This window comes from Anopheles nili, chromosome 2 (genome assembly GCF_943737925.1).
Source record: "Anopheles nili chromosome 2, idAnoNiliSN_F5_01, whole genome shotgun sequence".
Classification (NCBI taxonomy): Eukaryota; Metazoa; Arthropoda; class Insecta; order Diptera; family Culicidae; genus Anopheles; species Anopheles nili.
The window spans coordinates 59,433,776-59,453,782 of NC_071291.1; the positions used below are offsets into that span (position 1 = coordinate 59,433,776).

General features: G+C 42.7%; 1 protein-coding gene across 1 annotated transcript; it reads left to right on the plus strand.

Annotated features, from left to right (window-relative positions):
- The first annotated feature begins 1,949 nt into the window (after nt 1-1,949).
- LOC128720703 (uncharacterized) lies at nt 1,950-16,870 on the plus strand. Its single transcript, XM_053814396.1, has 7 exons — nt 1,950-2,092; nt 7,128-8,926; nt 9,032-9,373; nt 13,901-14,089; nt 15,502-16,154; nt 16,476-16,707; nt 16,810-16,870. Exons 2-7 carry the CDS (start codon nt 7,200-7,202, stop codon nt 16,868-16,870), a joined length of 3,204 nt encoding a protein of 1,067 aa, XP_053670371.1. The 5' UTR covers nt 1,950-2,092; nt 7,128-7,199.
- The last annotated feature ends 3,137 nt before the right edge of the window (nt 16,871-20,007 follow it).

The window sequence follows — 20,007 nt, forward strand, 5'->3', positions numbered from 1 at the left end:
TTTGGAAAATATATAAACCCTTTTCATTCGAGAAAACCGCTCTAGCAAATAAAGATAATTTTTATTAAAAATATGGGTCTTTTTGAACAACAAAATGTTGTATTTGATTAGTTGAAAAATTGTTGTAATTGTAGTTGATTGGTTAAAAAAATAATTACTTATTTATGCAACTTCTTGAAAGATTTATCAAGTCGATATACATTCAAACAAAATTCAAAATAGTGCCCTGGATCTTTGATGTATGGAAACACAACGGTTTATTTTTTCAAATAGTAAAAATCCTTCATCCAGCAGAAGCGCAGCCGCACTCCATCTATCGTGTGCTAGTCAAACAACTGTAATCATTGCACAGCGGGAAAATAGCTCTAAATGGGGGAGAAATAGATATATGCTAGGAAACAACATAATATTAAATGCTTATAAGCATGGAGATTCCTTATTTAATTCTGCATTTATTCAAACAGCATAATGTTCGACAGTTTGAGTACTCTTATACCTTTCTTAAGAAAATCCTAGAAAAAACCTAGACTGCAAACTAAACAATTACATTATATAAAATTCACTGGTACTTGTATTCGTATCTCATACATGTATTTTTTCCTAAAACCTTATTTTTCCTTCTTACAGTCGAAATGAAAACATAGCGGGCTCTACTTTTATATTACTAGCTGATTTAAGTAAAAACGATGTTAATGCATGTTCAGGGTCATTTTTATGATTTATTTATTTTGTTACACATGAATTGATTCAAAAAAGGATCTACAAAACGAGCGTGCTAACTCATAAAAGTGCTCAACTTATGTTGTAAATTCATTCTAAATAAAGCCAACATACATTTTCCAGCACAGGTCATATTTGAAACTATCAATGCTTGATGAGAAGCTTGAGTAACATATATTGTAAAATGAAATGTTAGTACAGCTTAATCTAGACTTGATTGAAATAATGCGCATTAACCATATAAATCTAACAAAATCTGTTATCCTTACATACCCACTGTGCTGAGCGAATGGGGGAGCAAAATGCGAGCAGAGCGTCCTTACCGAACGCTCTCATTGGGGTTGGTTTTCACCGCTAGTAAACAGTGGCTCTTTCTCATTGATTCGCCACGGGGAGAAAGGATCAAAACATTAGTGGTACGCGAAACATCTGCGTTACATCAGCCACCAGTATGAGTCGTACCGCGTTTGGAGCTGCAGGCAAAGCACGTTTGCCGCATTTAGCTAGCACCAATCTGTGTAAAGTTTGCTGGTGTGTTTTTTTTTTGTTGCTTCGTTCGACCCAACACACGTACCAGTACACGCCTCTTTCTGTGAACGCAAACGAATGTCCTGAAAGCGTAGCTTGCTGCGAGCGAATGGATGGGAAAAGATGATTTTTCCTCCGTAGCGTATCGTGAAGAATTTTGCTTGTGTCTTTACCCGTGTGGGTGTGTGCGAAACGGAGTGCATCTCCTAGATAACAGGTGCTCTGAGTCTCTTTACGATTGTGGTTTGTGCAGCACAGCGCTTGTAGTGCTGAGTGAAAATTTGTGGCTGGATCAGATGGACCACACATTACAGGACATTTGGTGCAATTAGCTGTTCATTTGTGAATCGAGAACATATCTTTTAGAGGGTGAAAAGTGAATGAAAATAATACAAAAATCCCCAGCAGATGGAGGTTGTCGCCCATTATCGCCCCTTCTCGCAGTCACTTTCCGAGAATAAAAAAGGGCAAAAATGCGGCATTCGCTTTGGCTAACGAGTGAGGAAAACTAAGATATAACCTCCCACGTACATTCAATCCCAGTTGTGACCTGTGTCGATATTGCACCGGGGTTGATTGGTCGATGCAACGAATCTTGTAACCAACCGCAGGCGCAATTGAAGCAAAGAAAATATGCTCCGAAGCGCCAGCTGTACGTGGGTTTTCCGGTGAAAAATTTAACGAATACCATTCCGCAGAGGACACCGAGCGCATCTAGCATTCCAGCTATGTTTTGAGGTGCTGGAAACAGCATACGACATAGACGGAGAAGATTTATGTGCAGCTGTACGGCGTAGAATCCTTCGCGCTCCAGCGGTGTTCCGTTCAGTTTATGCAACGCAGTGTAAGTGCAAGAAAAGTAACGTGGAAAACCATTATTGTGATTGATGGCAGCAAAGCTCTGTCTTTCCTGCGGCTGGTATTGCTGTAGAAAAATGTTATTACGCTGCTGTAAGGATTGGTATTCTACAGTCATATTATTAATAAAAATATCTATGTCTCTCAAATATCCTAGATTTGCCGTAATGGTTCCATGAAATGAATAATATGAATAATTGTTTGTATTTTGTTCAAGAACGATGCTAACAAATCTGATGCAACTTGTTGCTTTTGTGCCAAGTTTTTGTGTTGATTATAGTTGTAACATAATATTGAAATTCAGACAGCTCTGTAATGATTGTAGCTTATTGCAAGTCTCTGCTTTCCTTAGACTAAACACTTATCGTGAGCAATACGTCATAGCTTGTGATTATTTGAGCATAACTTAAGATTACTAACCGCTAGTCTAAAAAGTCCTTCAAAGCTTGCAAACATTGGCTCAAACTTGGGCTAAGGTCAATAGCATGAAAACATGTACTAAAAGGAAAGTCAGTGTCGTGATATCATACGGTTTATAAGTGTTGTTTGGTGTAATGTTCATTTATTCATTATCCATTTTGAAGGATATGTGGTTTTGGTATCAGGTCACAACTTACCATGTTAGTGGGATATGCTATCGAATAAGTTCATAATTTATACTTTTATTACCAGAATGTAAGTCCATAAAAATGTTTATCTTTTGCTTAGAATTTTAATTTTGAGTTACTTTACAGGTGGGAATGTAGATGAACTTTTTGCAAAGTTTTATCTTTAGCTTTAACGGGTTTCTTCCATTAATATTTGACGCGCAATACTATAATCTGAAAGCTTGCCGCTGAGTTTTAATTTCATTCCTAAGTTATTGTATGAATACAGCTCTGCCATTGTATTGATAGAAATTTCCTCCCTGGATTTATGACGAGATCTACAATGTTTGCGTCTATAAATAGATTTTATTCCTAGGATTTCTCTTACCGTTTGATGCTGTGTACCCTGACGTTTGTACCTTTCTACAGCTTTTCAATTCATAGAAAAAATCATAAGATAATTGGTGGTTCGTCATAAATTATTCATATTGAGAGCGCGAGAATAAACTGCACGAATTAAATGAAGAGAAGCTCTTCATACTGAGCTAAAACGAATGGCCAAATTTCAGCCCAAATAACATTTCCGACGGAGACTACAAATTTTGTTTTTATAAGAGATCTTTTCAAATAGCATTAATTTTGCTGCTCTTTTGCAATCATTTCATTGTCGCTCTCGAATGTTTCCTTATTCACTATCATTTGGGAATGCAAACAGCGACGAGATCGAAGAGAATCGAGAGTTTGTCATGATTAATTATCATAATAGACGCTATAATACGCTGCTTATTGAATAGTCGGCTTCATCTCGAACAACAGCCAGGCCTTACCGCAGGAAGGGGCTTTTTAGCCATCGGAAGAAGCTTATTCCGAGCTCGGAGTACGAAGGCCGGACCAGCACGTCCCGCATCCGGGGTCACCTGTATTACATTTTCCCCCCGGGGGGATGTTATTTATAGCCTGATGGAAAGCAACCGTGCTTGTGCAGACATCGAGCCCGTTCCTGTCGGCACGGATCCTTTACGGCTTCATACTAGCGATTCTTTTGCCTGTCGTTTATTTTTGTTCTCTATCCGCCTGTGGTTTACAAGGAATCGTACGCACTCTTCACGCTACATGCCGTGGACAGTGCAATCGACTTATCACTCTATAATGTGTGCGGGGCAGCTTTTTTTTAGTCCTATTTTAATGCAACAGTCATTTGACCTTTGCTTCTGCCTCGGACGATAAAATGTGCAATGTTTCCGTATTGATCTTTGGTCTGTGAAATAGCGTCAGTAAACTGTGGGGGAATTTTTCAGATTGGAAGAGCGAGGGCGATAAAAGGCCAACACAGGACAGGTTACTATAGCGCTTAATAAAGATTTTCCGATTTATGTTATTTCCCACAGCAATGAGAATCTTTAAACTAAGAAAAACATTATTTTTACGATTTGTTGTATACTTATTTTTCTCTTGTCAAGGAATGGAAATTCTTAAACAGCAAAAGCAAGTGAATGTACTCAATATGCTGCTTTGAACATCCGTCTTCCATTACCGTTATCGATGCCGAGATAATATAAACAACATAGCATATTGATATTCATATAAATGATTAAATTGTTTTATGCAACTATTTAAGAGAAAAGCCTTCGATTCATAAAATCCAAGAGAATCTATGAAATACTATAAACTTTTGAGCATTCTACTAAAACCCCTTCTTTTTAAAATCTGAACTCAAAGATTAAAACACCAGCATAAAAGTAACAACAACTCTTCCTAGAAATAGCCAGCCGTTTTGAAGGCCTAATTTAAGCGGCTATTTAATTTCGGTAGCTTGTTATTCTTTAATCTACCAATGGAAATTGATGGAGTGAATTCAAATGAAAAACGCGAGCCATCAGCGGTTCACCATGATTGTTGATAGGTTATTTATTTTACGAAAGCAACTGATGTCTCAGGAAAAAGGTAAACCCTTCCCACAAGATGATCAACATCTGACTATTTGTTCATACCACTTTTAAGTATTAAAAGAGGTGTTCCATGGAAGAATCTGTTTGCTGTTTTACGAAAGGATATTGGTTTTTACCATGACATACATGTTTTCTGTAGTATATTACAAAAAATAGTCCTGTATAATCGTCACTAGTTTTAAAATACCTGCCTCAGCAAAGTGAACAGTTGCATTTGTCGTATTAATTTGTTCGATATACCAGACATTATTAACCCATCTTCAATCATTGTACATCCTGTTAACAGCTTTTTGATTCGTAGTTTGATCCTACTGATTTTACAGTACAATAGTCTTACTGTTTTTATAGTAAAGCAATAATTTCCAATTTACTAGGTCGTCCACCTACAAGAGTAATTTTTAATGTGATGAAGCGCTGGTGTATCCCGTCAATTATTCATTCTAGTCGAGATGCTGAGCTCATGCCGAGGATTGTCCCAAAAATGAAATTTAAATACTGCAACAATGAACAGGGATCATAACTAATTCATAGACCATAAATGTTTCATTAAAAGAGCTTAATTCATTAAAAGAGCTAATGTTTTAGGAACAATAACTAAAGCATGTCACAGTTAACAAATCAAAAGGTTTCGATGTGAACATTCATTCATCATTTTTGTAACATTTAAACTAAAGAACGGTGTCTAATTGTCATGTTTATTATAGTTTTTTAAAGCTTCAAACCCACTTGCTTGCTTCTTTATTCAGCTTGCTACTAAAGCTCAATCATTAATTCCTTTAACACGATACGATACGTTAATCTGAAAAGTGTTTTTTTTAATTAATCATATTCAACATTCATCAAGCACCATCGACTTGATCTTACAAATAAATTATACGCATACTTTTATAATAGATAGTTACGTTGAATCTTCCACCCTCATATAGCGTTGTAAGTGTATTTATGACACAAACCTGAACCTGAAATGGAAATAATTGTCTTACCAAGGTGGTTCGTGCTTTTCAACGGCGCGCAAAAATCCTTGCATCAAGTAGTGTAGTTTAATTGGGTTAAGGACTTCATCTACCACTAATAGCTTTGCACGTTGCGATTCTGCGGCGGAGCAATTATTCCGAAGGATGCTTGTGAAACCTCGAAAGTTTTTTTCCCCCCGCAACGCAGGCAGGCATGTTGTGTAGCTAAAAGCAAGACCATCTGAAAACGATGTTATTAGATGGATGATTAAAAGTTTCTCCACGAACGGAGCTCACCATATGCATAATAAACCATAACACGCCGTGGGATAAAGCCTTTCAAATGCAACCAATGAAGCACCGTGTGACCTTGACCATGGAGGCCAGCGAGGTCGGTGCTGTATGAAGCTGAATAAACTATTGAAACTGTCTCAAACTATTTTTATCAGAGCTAAAGTAAATAAATCTCCACCAAAAGCCTTGCTTTTACATGCTGCATGTTTATTTTACTTTTACTCTTGCTTGCTCAACAGTCGAATTGTTATTTTTAACTTAATTTGTAGCTCATAGCTAACGATGTCCATGGTGTATGGCTAACAAGCCTAATTGGATGGCATCGCTGACAACGGCGATACCATTCAACGGGGGATAAAAAAAAATGAATAAATAAACGGTGAAACAAAATTCGGCGAAATGCCAGCTGTTGAACCGTTTCTACAGAGATGGGATAAACGTTCCGGTGTGCAAATGGAATGAAGATTGATATGCATCCGTTGGAATCAGCATGTTCTCTAACAATTTACTAAGTAATTTTGTATCCAATTTATTTTTGATTATTCTATAGAAAATTTAAAAACAGCTTTTGATAAACCACTGCATATTTATTATAACACATTTCAGAAGTAAAACAAATTTTCATCAAATTATACCATCAAAAATCGCGGTTGTAATGCAAATCTAAACTCTAAAAAGGAAAGGCAAGAACTCATCAACTTTTAACATATGCAGCAGAAATGTCTCCCTTTCTGACTTATTTTTTTGTACTACACACCCACGGTGAACGATTTTAATGTTAAACAAAATCTTATAACATAAATTTATAAGTGCAGCACCTTTTAAACATCATTTGCAGCATAATGCATTTATACCAGAATCATTTGCAATTAGCACAATAAGTGTGTTCATCATTTAGCTTACTTACATGTATGTGATAACGTTTTTGTGGAGCTATACTACATCTGTATATAGAATAAATTGTGTTGATAATTAAAATTATGTTGCATACTATTTTTGCATCAGAGCAAAGATAGAAAAGAAGCAAACGGTGGCCGAGCAAATCGATCGCAGAGAAGATGGCACATTTGTATCAAAGTTGAACGCAGACAAAAACCAAATGAGCTTTACAATTTGTGCTCATTGCGGGAATTATTCAAACTAGTATGATTTCAGCTCTCACAATGGCATGAGCTCCCTGGAAAGATTTTCGCATTAATTCTTTGTTTAACATTTTTGCCTGTTATTTTATTTCCCAGCATCCATTAGTGCGATCGTCATGAGTGAATTATTGCAACGACCATCCTCCTTTGGGACATCCGTGCGACCAGATGGATCGGCACGGCCAGTCGTACGGTCGAGTTGCGTACTGCCCGTACAGTGACTCCAGCTCATCGGAGTTACAATCGTACGTGCGTCCGTTCGACACCGTCAGAGCACTACACGAAACGGTCGTCTCACTGCGGACGGCATTAGAGGAATCACGCCGAGAGGTTGACCAACTGCGCCAGCAGATCAATGTTCGGGACACCGTCGAACAGGGTCGATCAGTGAGCAGAGCCAGCGTAAGCAAAGACCTACCATTGGGCATTGGAGATCGCCTCAGAAGAGACACAGCTGCTGGTCAAGATACTACCAGTCGTGGTCACTCATCGGCAGCAGGTCTTCCGAAACACACGCCAAACATCAACGCTAGTCGAGAGTCACTGGAAGAAACTGCCTCAGCGGTGGGTGAGAAAAAATCAAAACGATTAAAGAAAAGAAAAACCAAACCTCAACAGCTGCCCGAGGAAAGCGAGGTCTCTTCCCCGGTGACGGGTGAGCAGGAAAAAGAACCAGCTGCGGAAGAGCCGGTGCGTACGAAAAAGACACCCCAAAAAGATGGTAACACGACGCACCAGAAAGTGTCCGTAGTTCCTGACATCCAGATAGTTTCGCACCCCGGTGCGGGTTCGCATTCGGCGATGGCGTCGCGGATAGATGTGAAAATTAAGGTCTCATCAAATATCAACATGGACGAAAGCAGCTCCGAAGCGGATAGTTCCGAGTGCCCGAAGGATGCACCAACGACACTGGACACCACCGATGTCGCCGCCGATTGCACTCCAGAAGATGACGAGAAGACACTTTCGGAGCCCGCAGAGCGTGTAGACGATGATGTGACTGTGCGCGAGCAAGTAGTCAAGACCGAGGGCACTGAGGGTTTGCAAGTGAGCACGACCAACGAGGAACAGCTGAGTGTGCACCGAAGTTCGGAAGCGATCAGTCTCCGGCAGGTGTCTTTTGAAAATCTGCAAGTAGACACCGACCGTCAGTCGAATGCCTCCATCTCGGAGGGTGACAACTCGGTGTTTGCAGAAGATCCAACCGCCACCGAGGTGGAATCAGAGACGCATGGTACTGGGCCAGCCACGGGCAGCTATTCGGTTACGGACCTCTCGGGAGATGCCCGGCGGAGGATGAAGAAAAGTGAGTCTGAAAACCAGGAGGAGGTGGATGACATCGAGCTGATCTTTTCCTCGGACGACAACGCGAAAGACATCACCCAGGAGGATCTGGTATCGATTTCGGACTGTGAACCGTGGCACGAGGCTGGCCAATCGGGTACACCCGTGCTGGTGAGCTTCACCAAGCTGGGTTCGGATCAGGAAAAGCTGAGCTCTCTCGAACGCAGCGACAGCGAGGTCACGGAAGGATACGAGCTGGCGAAGGGCAAAAGTCTCGAAAGCCAGGACTCGCTGAGCTTGGACAACATGAAGAAAAGTATGGACTTTAGCGAGAAGTCACCGAGTTTGGAGAAGGACTCTAGTCTGGACAATGGTGGTGGTGGGAACTCCGGGTTGGTACGTGCCGGCGACAGCCAGGACGAAGATGGCAAGCAAGATGACAGATTTGATACGGTCGGGATGAATCCGTTAGCGACCGCTGGTGCCCTTGGTCGACGCTGGACCAACTATAATGTGCTCATCGAAACGGACATCTCCAAGTGCGGTATTACTGAGGAGAACATTTTGGAGATGGGACGTCGGAATACCTGCCCGAATCCACCCGCGTATCGGTAGGTTCTTCACACAAGTAGGGTAATCGATAGCGAATTCTTCACTGAAATTGTTTCTATTTTTTGGGTTCTTCAATTATGACGCTCTCTCTCTTCCACGCATAGTCCCATCATTCATTCGGGCAGCCGCATGCAAGCGTCATCTGTCGCCAACCGGAGCCCGCTGGCGGTGAAGTTTTCTCGCTCTCCAAGGACCTACTCACCCCACCAGTACCTGCCACCGGGGAAAACGCTGCGAACCGTGATAGCGGCCGAAAGTGGCGTCCGAGGAGCGACCGGTGACGAGGTGAAGCGTTCCCGGGCGGCCCAAACCGATATATCTGCCCTCGCGCAACAGTGGCGCTCCGAGACCCACCTCGCGGGTTCCGAGTACGTTCCGGGGTTATATACGCTTCCGTCGAAGTTTGTCCCACCCGTGGCCGGTGGAAAGGGCAAATTCCCGCTCAGGTATGGCAAACGGCGATGCTTATTAGATTTACAGTTCTTGGCGAGTGGAAGCAAATATTTGCTTCGGTCCAGTCGTGTTGGGTTTCCAGCGCGATTCTTCGCTTTCTTTCTACAGTAATTGTGTAGTTTCACCATACAAAAAAACACCATACTCTAATCACGCCACTGACACACAACTTAGCATGACATTTTAACTAATGTAGCAAATTTAATGCCCCAACGCCACGGTATCCTAACGATGACACACACATATCATTGTTCATGGCATGCTGCCATTGCCAACATGACAGCCTGCGGAGGAGACTAAGTAAATGAGCTCCTAACTCCAAGATGTCGCCGTAGTAGGCGTTGCGACGTTCGCAGGACGTTCTGTCATAAGCACTACTGCAGTGATCATACCGACACGTTCGACGTTCTGCCGTCATCACCCTCGCCGTGTGCGCGATGATTTTGACTTATCGATACTTTATTTCGTCCGTGTCGCATCGATCCATCGGTAATGACAGGCAGTTGCGCTGGGCTTGGGTGGCTTGGATGCCGTTGGGTGGTTGCCACTTAGTTGTGGTGCTTTTTTCTTCTTCTTCTTCTTCGTTTCCCATTTCATCCCACCCGAGGAGAAGCGAGCAACCGGAGGCTGCGTTACGTAAGCTGCCACGAGCAGGCTATGGCGTGGAAATGAAGCTCGGGTGGATTGAACGAAAAAGAAAACGAAAAGAAAATCAACCCAGCAAGGACTTTTCAAAACCAGAAAAATTGGCATGCTGGAGTTTGAATGACATTAGCAACGGCGCTGAGAGTTGGGCGAGTTAATTGAATGTTTTAATTTACCCCGCGGGGCAGGTTTTTTTCATGAATGAATGTTGTCAATTAAATCATGTTTAACACCCTTGAGGTTTTCAACATTTTAGTTATTCTCTTTGAAAATACTCATAATTCAAGCAATTTCAAATGTTGAAACTCTCTCGGGTTTCGTCTTCCTTGTTCATTTTGTTATATATGTATTATTATACCATCAACTCAATGTGGTTAGTATAAACGATCTTTTAAGGACCTTCGTGTTCATATAAAAGATTAAGCAAACATTTCTTATACCTAGGATCGTAATGAAGTATGTATCTTATACCTTAATTCCTTTTATTACGCAGTATCGCTTTCATACGTTCATCTAATGCAACTTTCGATCGGAAGCCGCTCGCCGAATCCTTTCACCCTTAATGATGGCATAAGACGGTACAGCAAGTGAAAAATGTAATTTGCCGCCACAACACCCGGGGCAATGCGAACACCCATTCGTCAAAAAAAAAAGAGAAAATAAAGACCAAAAGAGATCGTTTCTTAGCAATGCTTCCCACTGCCTGTTTGTCCATAAAGAAAAGGAAGACAAACTCTCGGCAGGAAATTGATATCGCTTTATTTGGCAACGCTTTTTGGCAAACGTCGTTGGTAGCTCGGTGTTTAGCAGCGGTACCCAGCAACCGACGCAAATACTAGCCTCGGGAAAACATCTCCATCCAATGGGAAAGTTTTGTCGGGTGACGTGCGAAGGGAAACGATCACCCACGAAAAAGGATAATATATTTAAATCACGCCAAAACCCGGTCCGGTCGGTCTCGAACGTTTTTTGTCGTCCCGTCCCGGTGGCACCTTTCGGTCATCAAACGAAATGTCAGGAATGTTTGCGTTTATTTGGGATCGAAACGAGTCGTGAATACGTATCATTTTCGGTGCCTTCTGCTTCATTCGAGCTGGTCCCGCAAAGATCATCATCGGCTGGTATTCTATGAGACTTGATACCATTCATAGCGCAAAAGGGATACATTCGATCGGGTGATATTTGTGGAGCAGTTTTTTTTCTGTTATTTGTTTTTCGCTTCTGGAATTTGGTGGAAAGCAACTTACTGGATGTCGTTAAAATACTCGCAAGGTGATATTCGCCGTAAATTATTATCCAATTCATGCGTTTATTAAGGCAGACTAATATATATTAATTTTTTTGTTATGTTAAAACATACGATGGAAACTTGATCCTAATTTTATGATTATTTGTCTTGGTGAAGAGCGTTATTTAACGAACCCTAAACATGTATTAATAATTACATTCATCAACAGCCACCATACACGAAGAGTCACGACCCGATACGCGCATGTTACAACAAAATACTGCCATCGATTCGACTCCCAAGAAAACAAATAAGCTTAATCGATAAATGGTGCGGTCAAGGTTGTGTGAGGCAAACCGTAAGCGTAGCTAAAAGCGCTTTTCATCAGCACCTGTTGCTGGGTGTGTGATTCGCTTGGTTGAACAACCCGTCGGATGTTAAGCTGTGAGGCTTTTCTTTCAGCCTATACAACGTGTAATGCGCTAAGTCGTAGCATTACGGAGCAAAACATGTAACAAAACCTTACGAACCCAAGCGATCTGGTTTCGACAAATGGACGTTTTCCATTCGCAATTCGGCGTACTACACGCCAAGGGTGTCTTGGAAGGCTTTCACGGCCATTTGCCTAATGCTTCTGCCCAAAACCCGGCTATGCTTCTTTACCTTTTTTGGATTTTTCCCGGGAATGCATTCTTCTTCTTCGTCGTCCACCCCGGATGGATGCTAAAACTGTTGCTAAATGAGAACGGGTAATCGACATTTTTTCATAGCTGAGACTTGTCAAGAGTCCGCCCTTCCGTCGATTCCCCGGCCGATTTGAGCCGTTCGTTGGAAACGCTGATTAAATGCGCTATCGAAACGTCAAGAAAATCCCACCGACGCAGAAACCGAGCTTTCCGAGCGAACCGTTCACCTTCCAGCGCGCCAAGGTCACTGCTTGCTTACTGATAAGGTGCTTTACAAAAAAGGATGCTGTGGGTTGACGGGCAAAATAAGCTGACTGTGCTGCGACCGTCGGCAGTCGGGCAGGGCTGGAAAGTTTTATTTATTACGTCGCTTTTCCGAAGCCATGTGTGGTCCACTGTCTGGCGCCCAAAATGGTGACGCCGGTTTTTTTCCCCGCGCGGGAAAGCTGTTGTTTTGTTCTGTGGACCATCCTCGTGGGATATGGGCATGTGTGGGAGGCAACATGGGAACTGCCAATGGTGGTGCATGTGAAGAACCGGCCATAAATTCACGACGAGTCAGAAGGAGTTCATATTCGACAGGGAATCGAAACGTGCTTTGGAAATAATTGATCGAAACAACGGGCTTAAAGACGTATATAATGCACACTTACGGACAGGACAGGTTTAAGGGCTGTTGTACTTCGGTTTCAGTTATAAACTTATTTTCTTTTCGATGCACAAACATTGATGGATTTTCCTCATCACTATCTAAATAGACTGCTGGATTGTAAGATCACCTCCGGAAGTCGTTTGATATTGCGTTTTGAAGGTCCTCAAAACCTCTAAGAAGTATAGACGAGCCTTCTCAGCTACATCCTCCGTCAGGAATGCCCCGGGAAAAATGGTGAACGAAAAGGCACCCCTAGAGCATCGCATTGTAAAGATTTTTATGGTGCACAATTTAATAACAAAAATTCTAATAACCCCATACACCACCACCAATAAGCATTTGCTCGGCTTGGTTCGCTCGCCATGGCCACTGTTCCCAAGACACCACACGTTCGTCCTTTCGTCCTTTGGCTGCAAGCTCCGATGAAGTACGCAGATACAGCTAACAGGTCCGTCGTTCGTCTCACACCTCAAACCCATGCCTTCTACTCGGTGAAAATGCCCGGCAGAGAAAGGATTATCAGCTGCATCAGCACGTTTTCAATTGTCATTGCCGTTGGTGCCTTGGTTCGTGCCATCGAACAAGAGGATGTTGCGCTTTTGTCTGTTGCCTGGGTGTGTTGCATTCATGCGATGCGGCACTTCAGAACTGCTCCGGTGGCTTCTTTTGTCGTGTAGTGTGAAGGCTTGCTTTCGAGCAACGAACGTTAGCGTGACTGCTACCCATTTCGCTGCAAACGCTCACAATCCGGACGTCCGAGCCATCCGGGTTCTCAAAAAGGACCTTCCACTGGTGGCGCTGTAGAACACGCGGCGTGGAATCTTAATTGTTTGTGCGAATCAACCCGCCCTCCCTTATGGGGGTCTTTCTGTGTGTGTGTGTGTGTGTGTCACTCTCCAACACAACCGCCATTTGTTGGCCGGGGTCCTCCCTCCTCTTTCTAATGTCTTTATCTCGTTAATAAGTTTAAATATCACCGTGGGCGAGTTTGTAGGGGTTTGTTTTTTCACCAGTCCCGCGTTTTTGTTCGCGCCTTTCCATGAAAATGTCAAACCCCAAAGCAAATGGACCGGAAGCACCTTCGCTAGGGTCCAAAAAGGATGCTAATGCAACCACACATTCGCGAACAAACACAAAGCCACACAATCGTTTGCAAAAAAACACCTACACCCACTAGGCTAGGGATGTCCTGTCACTCGTCGCCTCGTTTGTTAATCGTTAAGGACACACCACCGTAATGTCGTGGTGGTGTATCGTTTGATCTCTTTCGCTCATTTTGCTGCTGCTCGTTGGATCGTTCGCGCCGCAGACCATCGGATAAGACGCAGGAAGCCCGCCGGGTGCTGCTCAGCGATATTAACTTCACCAGCATGGTCCCGGAGCTGTCCCGATCGGCCGATCACCTGTGCCAGCATCAGCAGGACGAAAACGGTGACCCAAACCGGTCGCCCAACTACTGCAAAGGAAACCTGCTGCGGACACCGGAAGCTACCAAAGGGTATGGATGCATGAGCGCAGCGCAGTGAGGCATATTACTTGTATGTGGGTGAGAATCGGAATCTCAGGTCGCTCACGAGGCTGCCAAGATTCCGAGAAAGGCAAAGTGCGTCTCTTTTGCGAACAGTAGCCAGCCAAATAGCCTTCAGGAAGAACAAACACAATAACAAGGATCTTCCTGTGCGCCAGACAAACGCTCGCAGGCGTATCAGAAGACCGGCTAGACGCAAATGAAAATGGAGACGCCACTGGACGCCGCACAGATTTGGCTCCTGTTAATGTCCTGGTGACCCGAACAAAAAAGGGCAACCGTGTATTTCCACCCGCCCATTCGTCTACGGTGGTGCTACGAGTCTGGCATCGTTCCCGACGATGGTGATCATTTTCAAAACATACACTCCTGGCCGGGATTAAACGCGATTTGGAATGAGATTTTGGAGCGGCAGGATATGCTGAATTTTTTGTCTCATTTTGTTGGAAGAGGGCCAGCATATTTTAATTTTTTTTATTATTTATTATTCCCAGTTTTCCGCTTCCGCTTTAGAAATATTTCACATGTTTTTTATTGAATCTCCCCAATGGGCAGTTTTTGTTAGATGTTTATTTGAAGAAAAAAGGTTCAGTATAATAAAGCTCTTTTCAATTTTTTGCTACTCAAACACTCATCTAAAATGAAACTTTTCGTTCTTAAAATGTTGATTGCAATGGTTATAATATTAAGCATAATATTGTGCGGTAAATACTAATGAAAAACCCTTATACCTGGGATTATTTGTTTTCTTTAAATGAATTTTCAATTAATAGCAATATTTATTATTATGGTTTTGCATTCGTAGTTTACTGTCGGTTTTTTTTTTATTATTTGTTTCCTATTCCACCTAACGCTGTTTGTACACCATTATCTGCTGCTCCAGCGCAACCGAAATAGCGCAAATGATTGCAGTTTTTAAACAACTTACTTTGGCTTTAACCATCGAGCGTTCATAACGACCCAAAGGGGCATTCATTTGTAAGCGCGAACTTTGCGAAAACGTGGCATTAATTAATACGCGTTTCGTCGCACGCCCACCCAGTAAACCAGACCGGTAGGTCGCCAGTAGGTCGAATTCTGCGCCAATGCAAATGAATGAAAATCCCCCCCCCCCCCCCCGGTTCCTGCTTTTCAGCTTTCAGCTTCCGAAAGCAAAGTCAATCGAATTATTCGTTTTGTTATTGCATAAGAGAACCTGCGTGCGTGTAGGTTTTCCCTTTTTCGAAGGAGCCGCGTATACTTAGCCGAGTATGATTTACGATTGCCCTGGGACACATAAGCCCCACCCGCGTCGAAACCCACGGCCCTTCGGTCTAAAGGCTAATTAGTAATACGAGCGTTTTCTTCGTCTTCCTTCCGGAAAATTTCCACCCAACCGGCAGCATTCCGCCCAGCTTCAGCATGACCTCGCCGGGTGTGTCCCAGTGGACGGTGAACGAAAGCAGCATCGCCACCCAGACAACGCAAACGGACGCGTTCTGGACGAACCGGGGCGATTCGTTCGACTCCTCGAAAAGCTACTCGGCGTCAGGATCGCGATATTCCACGCTCAGCAAGCACCACCGCTCGCGCAGCGTGCCATCGATGCGGTGCGCCATCTGCAGACAAACGCACCAAAACACGGCCCTACGTCCGTCCGAGAGCATGCATTATACACCACGTGTCACCTTCCAGGAGCAACCGGTGCACAAGATCCGTGGCTCGCTGCCGGACCTACGGCATGACTGTAACTGTCCGCGTCGGTACGGTGGTCCATCGCTGTATCGCATCCATGGTGATTCCGGTGGATCGACGGATAGTTTGCTTGAGGAGGCTGAAGAGTTCCTGCGTCGGTCGCTCGAGGGTGGTAATATGCTTGCGATGGAGGACTCGCTCGGGCAGCTGGATGTTGGTGTGCCACCACCGGCAACGGCGGGTTTACCACCGCACGGTGGGGTTCTGCACGGACATGGACATGGTGGGGTGTATCCTCATCCGGTGCTGCATCATCCGACGGCCAAACATCGGCGGTGTTCCGAGAACGACATTCAGAGGGGTAAGTCTTGGTTCTGGGAGAGCTAATGCTTTCTTGTAGCAGGTTGAAAATTGTGCGTCAGTATTCATTTTCGTAGATTGGCGAGCTTTTTCTTTTCGTAGAATACGTGAAGGAGAAGCGATATCCTTCATGATATAGCTATTATAGCTACAACGGGTATATCATGTAGAAGAAATATTGACCATTTAAGAACATACCTTCCAAAAAGAGCCTTCTTGTGGCCACGTTTCAGTTGAATTACAGTTTGACAGCTTCCTTAACGCATCTGCCAGATCAATTCCACAAACCCTGAAACCGTCCTTCATGCTACTTCAATTGCAGACTACATCCCATCCAAGCAGGCGCTGCCATTTTTGCCGAAAACGTCCAAATGCCTCAAACCGGGCCATCTGGCGAAGGTAATTTCGCGGAACGGTCGCATCGTAGTTGGCAGGGTGCGCTACATCGGTCCGCTGGCCGGGTCCGACATCGACGACAGCTACGTTGGGTTGCAGTTACCGAACAACCTGGGCGACTGTGACGGTACCTTCGATGGGAAGCGATTTTTCGAGTGGTAAGTGCGCCATTTGGTGACGTCAAAACGGGAGCTGGGAAATGGGCTCGAGTTGCACTAACGCCAAAAAAAAAAAAAAACTTTAATTCTTCCTTCGCACAGCGAACCGCTGCATGGCATCTTCGTGCCGTTCAAGAAGGTCGTCATGGCGTGGAACTCATAAGAAAAACAAAAAGGATGGATCGATGGACGATCGATGAAGCGAAAAAGGATGAAATTAACGATGTGATACAGGGAAATACGATGATGGATTGTTGCGACGAGGAGGACGATGAGGCGCACCCGAGGGGGTAGCTAGTTTAAGTGGGTAAGTCTGAAGGGATTGCTGGTGGAGAGGTTACATCCCACAATATTACACCGTTACAGCATGGCGAAGAGCGCGCCATTTTGATTGCGAGCTTTCGCAAATTGAAACAAATCACTGTCCGTTATCCCATCTGCATTACAAAGATAATAATCAAAATTGGCGTATGGAACACTTGAAGCGAAGCTGCTACTGTTTGCTGATTGGTAAATTGCGATATTTAAAGTTAAATACGAAAGCAAAACTTTCAAGGATTGTTGCCCTTTATGAAAGTCATAAGCTACAGATGAATCGCAAGGGCGTATCATGAGAAAACAATCCATTTGGGTTTGATACCGCGTACGTCGTAAAATCGATGCTCGATTGCACAAGACATTGCTATGCCGTGAGCGAACAGGCGTTGGGCAAAGGAAAATATATATTTTATTTTTGATATCGATGTTTGTAGTGAATCGGTATAAGGTAACTTCACCAGAAATGTATTATTGTTGTTATCTCTTAGATGTACGATCACCAAGAGAGAAAGAGAGCATGAAAAAGAATCGCAGGGATTGTTTGTACGCATGCATGCAGGTATCTATATAAAGGAACTCTGGAAGGTTTCGGTAGGTTTGACTCGAAAGGATTTGCGACGAGTACATTAGAAGACAGAAACGCACGAAGACTCTTGAGAGAATATTTGAATATTTACAGAGGAAACTATTAAATGTGAAACGATAGTTGTATTAGCGTATATACATACATATTGTATTGATCGTTTGCAGATCATTGTATCGGGAAAAGGCTTTTTACAGTTGGTCGGTGTTTTTTTTTGTCAAATGACCAAATAATAACCGTGTAGCAGTTGTTGTAGCACGTGATCCATAATATGATAAAAACCGTCTACGAAAGGTATTTGCGAAAAGTTTCAATCATTTAAGATGTAACTGCTAATCAGTAGTGCAATGTTTGCTAGCTCTACGCAAAATGAGTGTAAATATATTTACTTATAGTGACGACAATGCTTTTCCGAAAATGGATTTAGTATTCTTATGTACTTTTCCTAACGGTTTTCTGTTACTATGTAGCTGTGCCTAATCCATTCACTGTGCAATAGTTGCGAATTTATTGCGAGTAAAATATTTTGTGAAAGTGACTGACGCGAATATACAATATGTATACTTCAAGAAAAGAAAGTAAAAATCTACAGCAAAACATGAACAACTGGAAACTAAAAGAAAAAGAACATTCAGTTCAACATCGATTGATCATCCATAAAGGGCTAGGAATCAAAAATCAAAACCAGTCAAGTCGACAATGGAAATATCGTATATCTAACAAGACAAATAAATAACGAATCAGTACGATATACGACAGACACTTTTGTTCACAGTATAGCATAGATAATTGAATGTATAAACCTCCTTCTAAAAGGAAGGAAAAAAATGAGTATAAATGGCTTCTTTGCTCAGTGATGTATTATATCTCCAATAGGCATGAGGCGAAAATACTATATATCAGAGATAAATGCAGCTGTTAATCTAGCATACGCGTCACAAAGGAAACCCTAGCTCAGGTTTCGGTTTTGAGTTTGATCCAATGGAGGATATTTGATGGATTTAACGGACAAGGTACCGCACTGCAGAATGCGCTGTAGTTTGTAAGCGTATAATTGTTGAATAATGTGTTACCCCCCTTGATAGATTCCCAAAGTAATGCTAATACGAGGTGATGAAAGAAAACTAGCTGAGGCTGGAAATGGAAACAAAAACATGCTGGAAAAAAAAACATGAACACTAGTCATCATGAGGGATGTTTATATGTACCGCATATATAAAAATATAGTTATATTTTTCACCACGATTCGTATGCATTACACCAACTATGGGGAAATCGTTCTATGCCTCCAACCGTACCCACGTAACAACATGTAAACGTGTATCAATTCAGAGAGATAATATAGCGAATAAAATTCAGATGCAAAACTACGCCAGGCTGTGATTGTTTTCTTTACATCTGCAAAATAGTGCAAACACCGTGCAAGTATACAAACAAAATATGTCATCTTTATTGGTTTGCTGTTCAGTTTCTCGTAGTAAGTTTACATTGCAGTCAACGGAACAAGACTAACAAGAAGCTGCACGTAGCGGATGAATGCGATTGATGAAACACCATTCCATTCGTCATTCACTAAGTATACACGCTTTTGATTTACCTTCTCTCATTGCTTGACCCGTCCTGCAAAAACTATCCTTTTCTGCATTGCTATTACAACGGTTCCTCCTCCTTTGATCCTGAAACTCATTTTTTCGCTCGCTATCTTAAAAACTCTCTTATTCCCCTGTCGAATAATGGTCCAAGAAACGATTCATTGCTGTCGCCACAGCGCCCATTCAGGTGCATGAATCTCTCGTTGTTTTACTTACATTTAAGTACGGACACCTTCTCCCTAGACCCTTTAATACCGCTGCGCTGCCCTGTGTCACCGAGGGGAGGGTATGCTTTTCTTACTATGTGTATATGAAGCAATAAAAACAACGCCATTCTTTGAATTGTTCTAATAGTATTCGCAGCTAAGCAATTCAATAACAAAAATGTTCGAGCATGTATTAGAACGTAACAGTTTCCCTTGTCCTAGCGTAGTTCTACGATCGTCACTGTTTCGTCATTTCGTCAGCAGTAAAAGACAAACAAATAAATAACACTTCCCCGAACATCCCTCTTTTACGCTTGCCAGTGGTCACCAGCAAGTGCGTTCTGTTTTCTGCTCTCAATACTATCTCTTTCTAAGACAATTGCACTACGGAACTATGAAATATAAGAGAGTAAACATGTGTAATAAAGACGGACGAAAGTTTAACACAAAAAAAAACAAATAATGGTGTGATGATGCATTGTTACAACATGGGAAAACTAAAACTTAATGCTAACACTTCCATTTCCACCATGAACGCCTCTTTAGAGAGGCTGGTTTCGTCTGATGCCCGTACCCGGTATCACCGCTACTTAGCGCCGGC

Bases quoted from the DNA above. Each gene is read 5' to 3' on its own strand.
- LOC128720703 (XM_053814396.1), top strand. From the start codon at position 7,200: ATGGATCGGCACGGCCAGTCGTACGGTCGAGTTGCGTACTGCCCGTAC. The intron at 16,155-16,475 runs GTAAGTCTTGGT...CTTCAATTGCAG, and splicing joins CGAGAACGACATTCAGAGGG to ACTACATCCCATCCAAGCAG. The intron at 16,708-16,809 runs GTAAGTGCGCCA...TCCTTCGCACAG, and splicing joins GGGAAGCGATTTTTCGAGTG to CGAACCGCTGCATGGCATCT.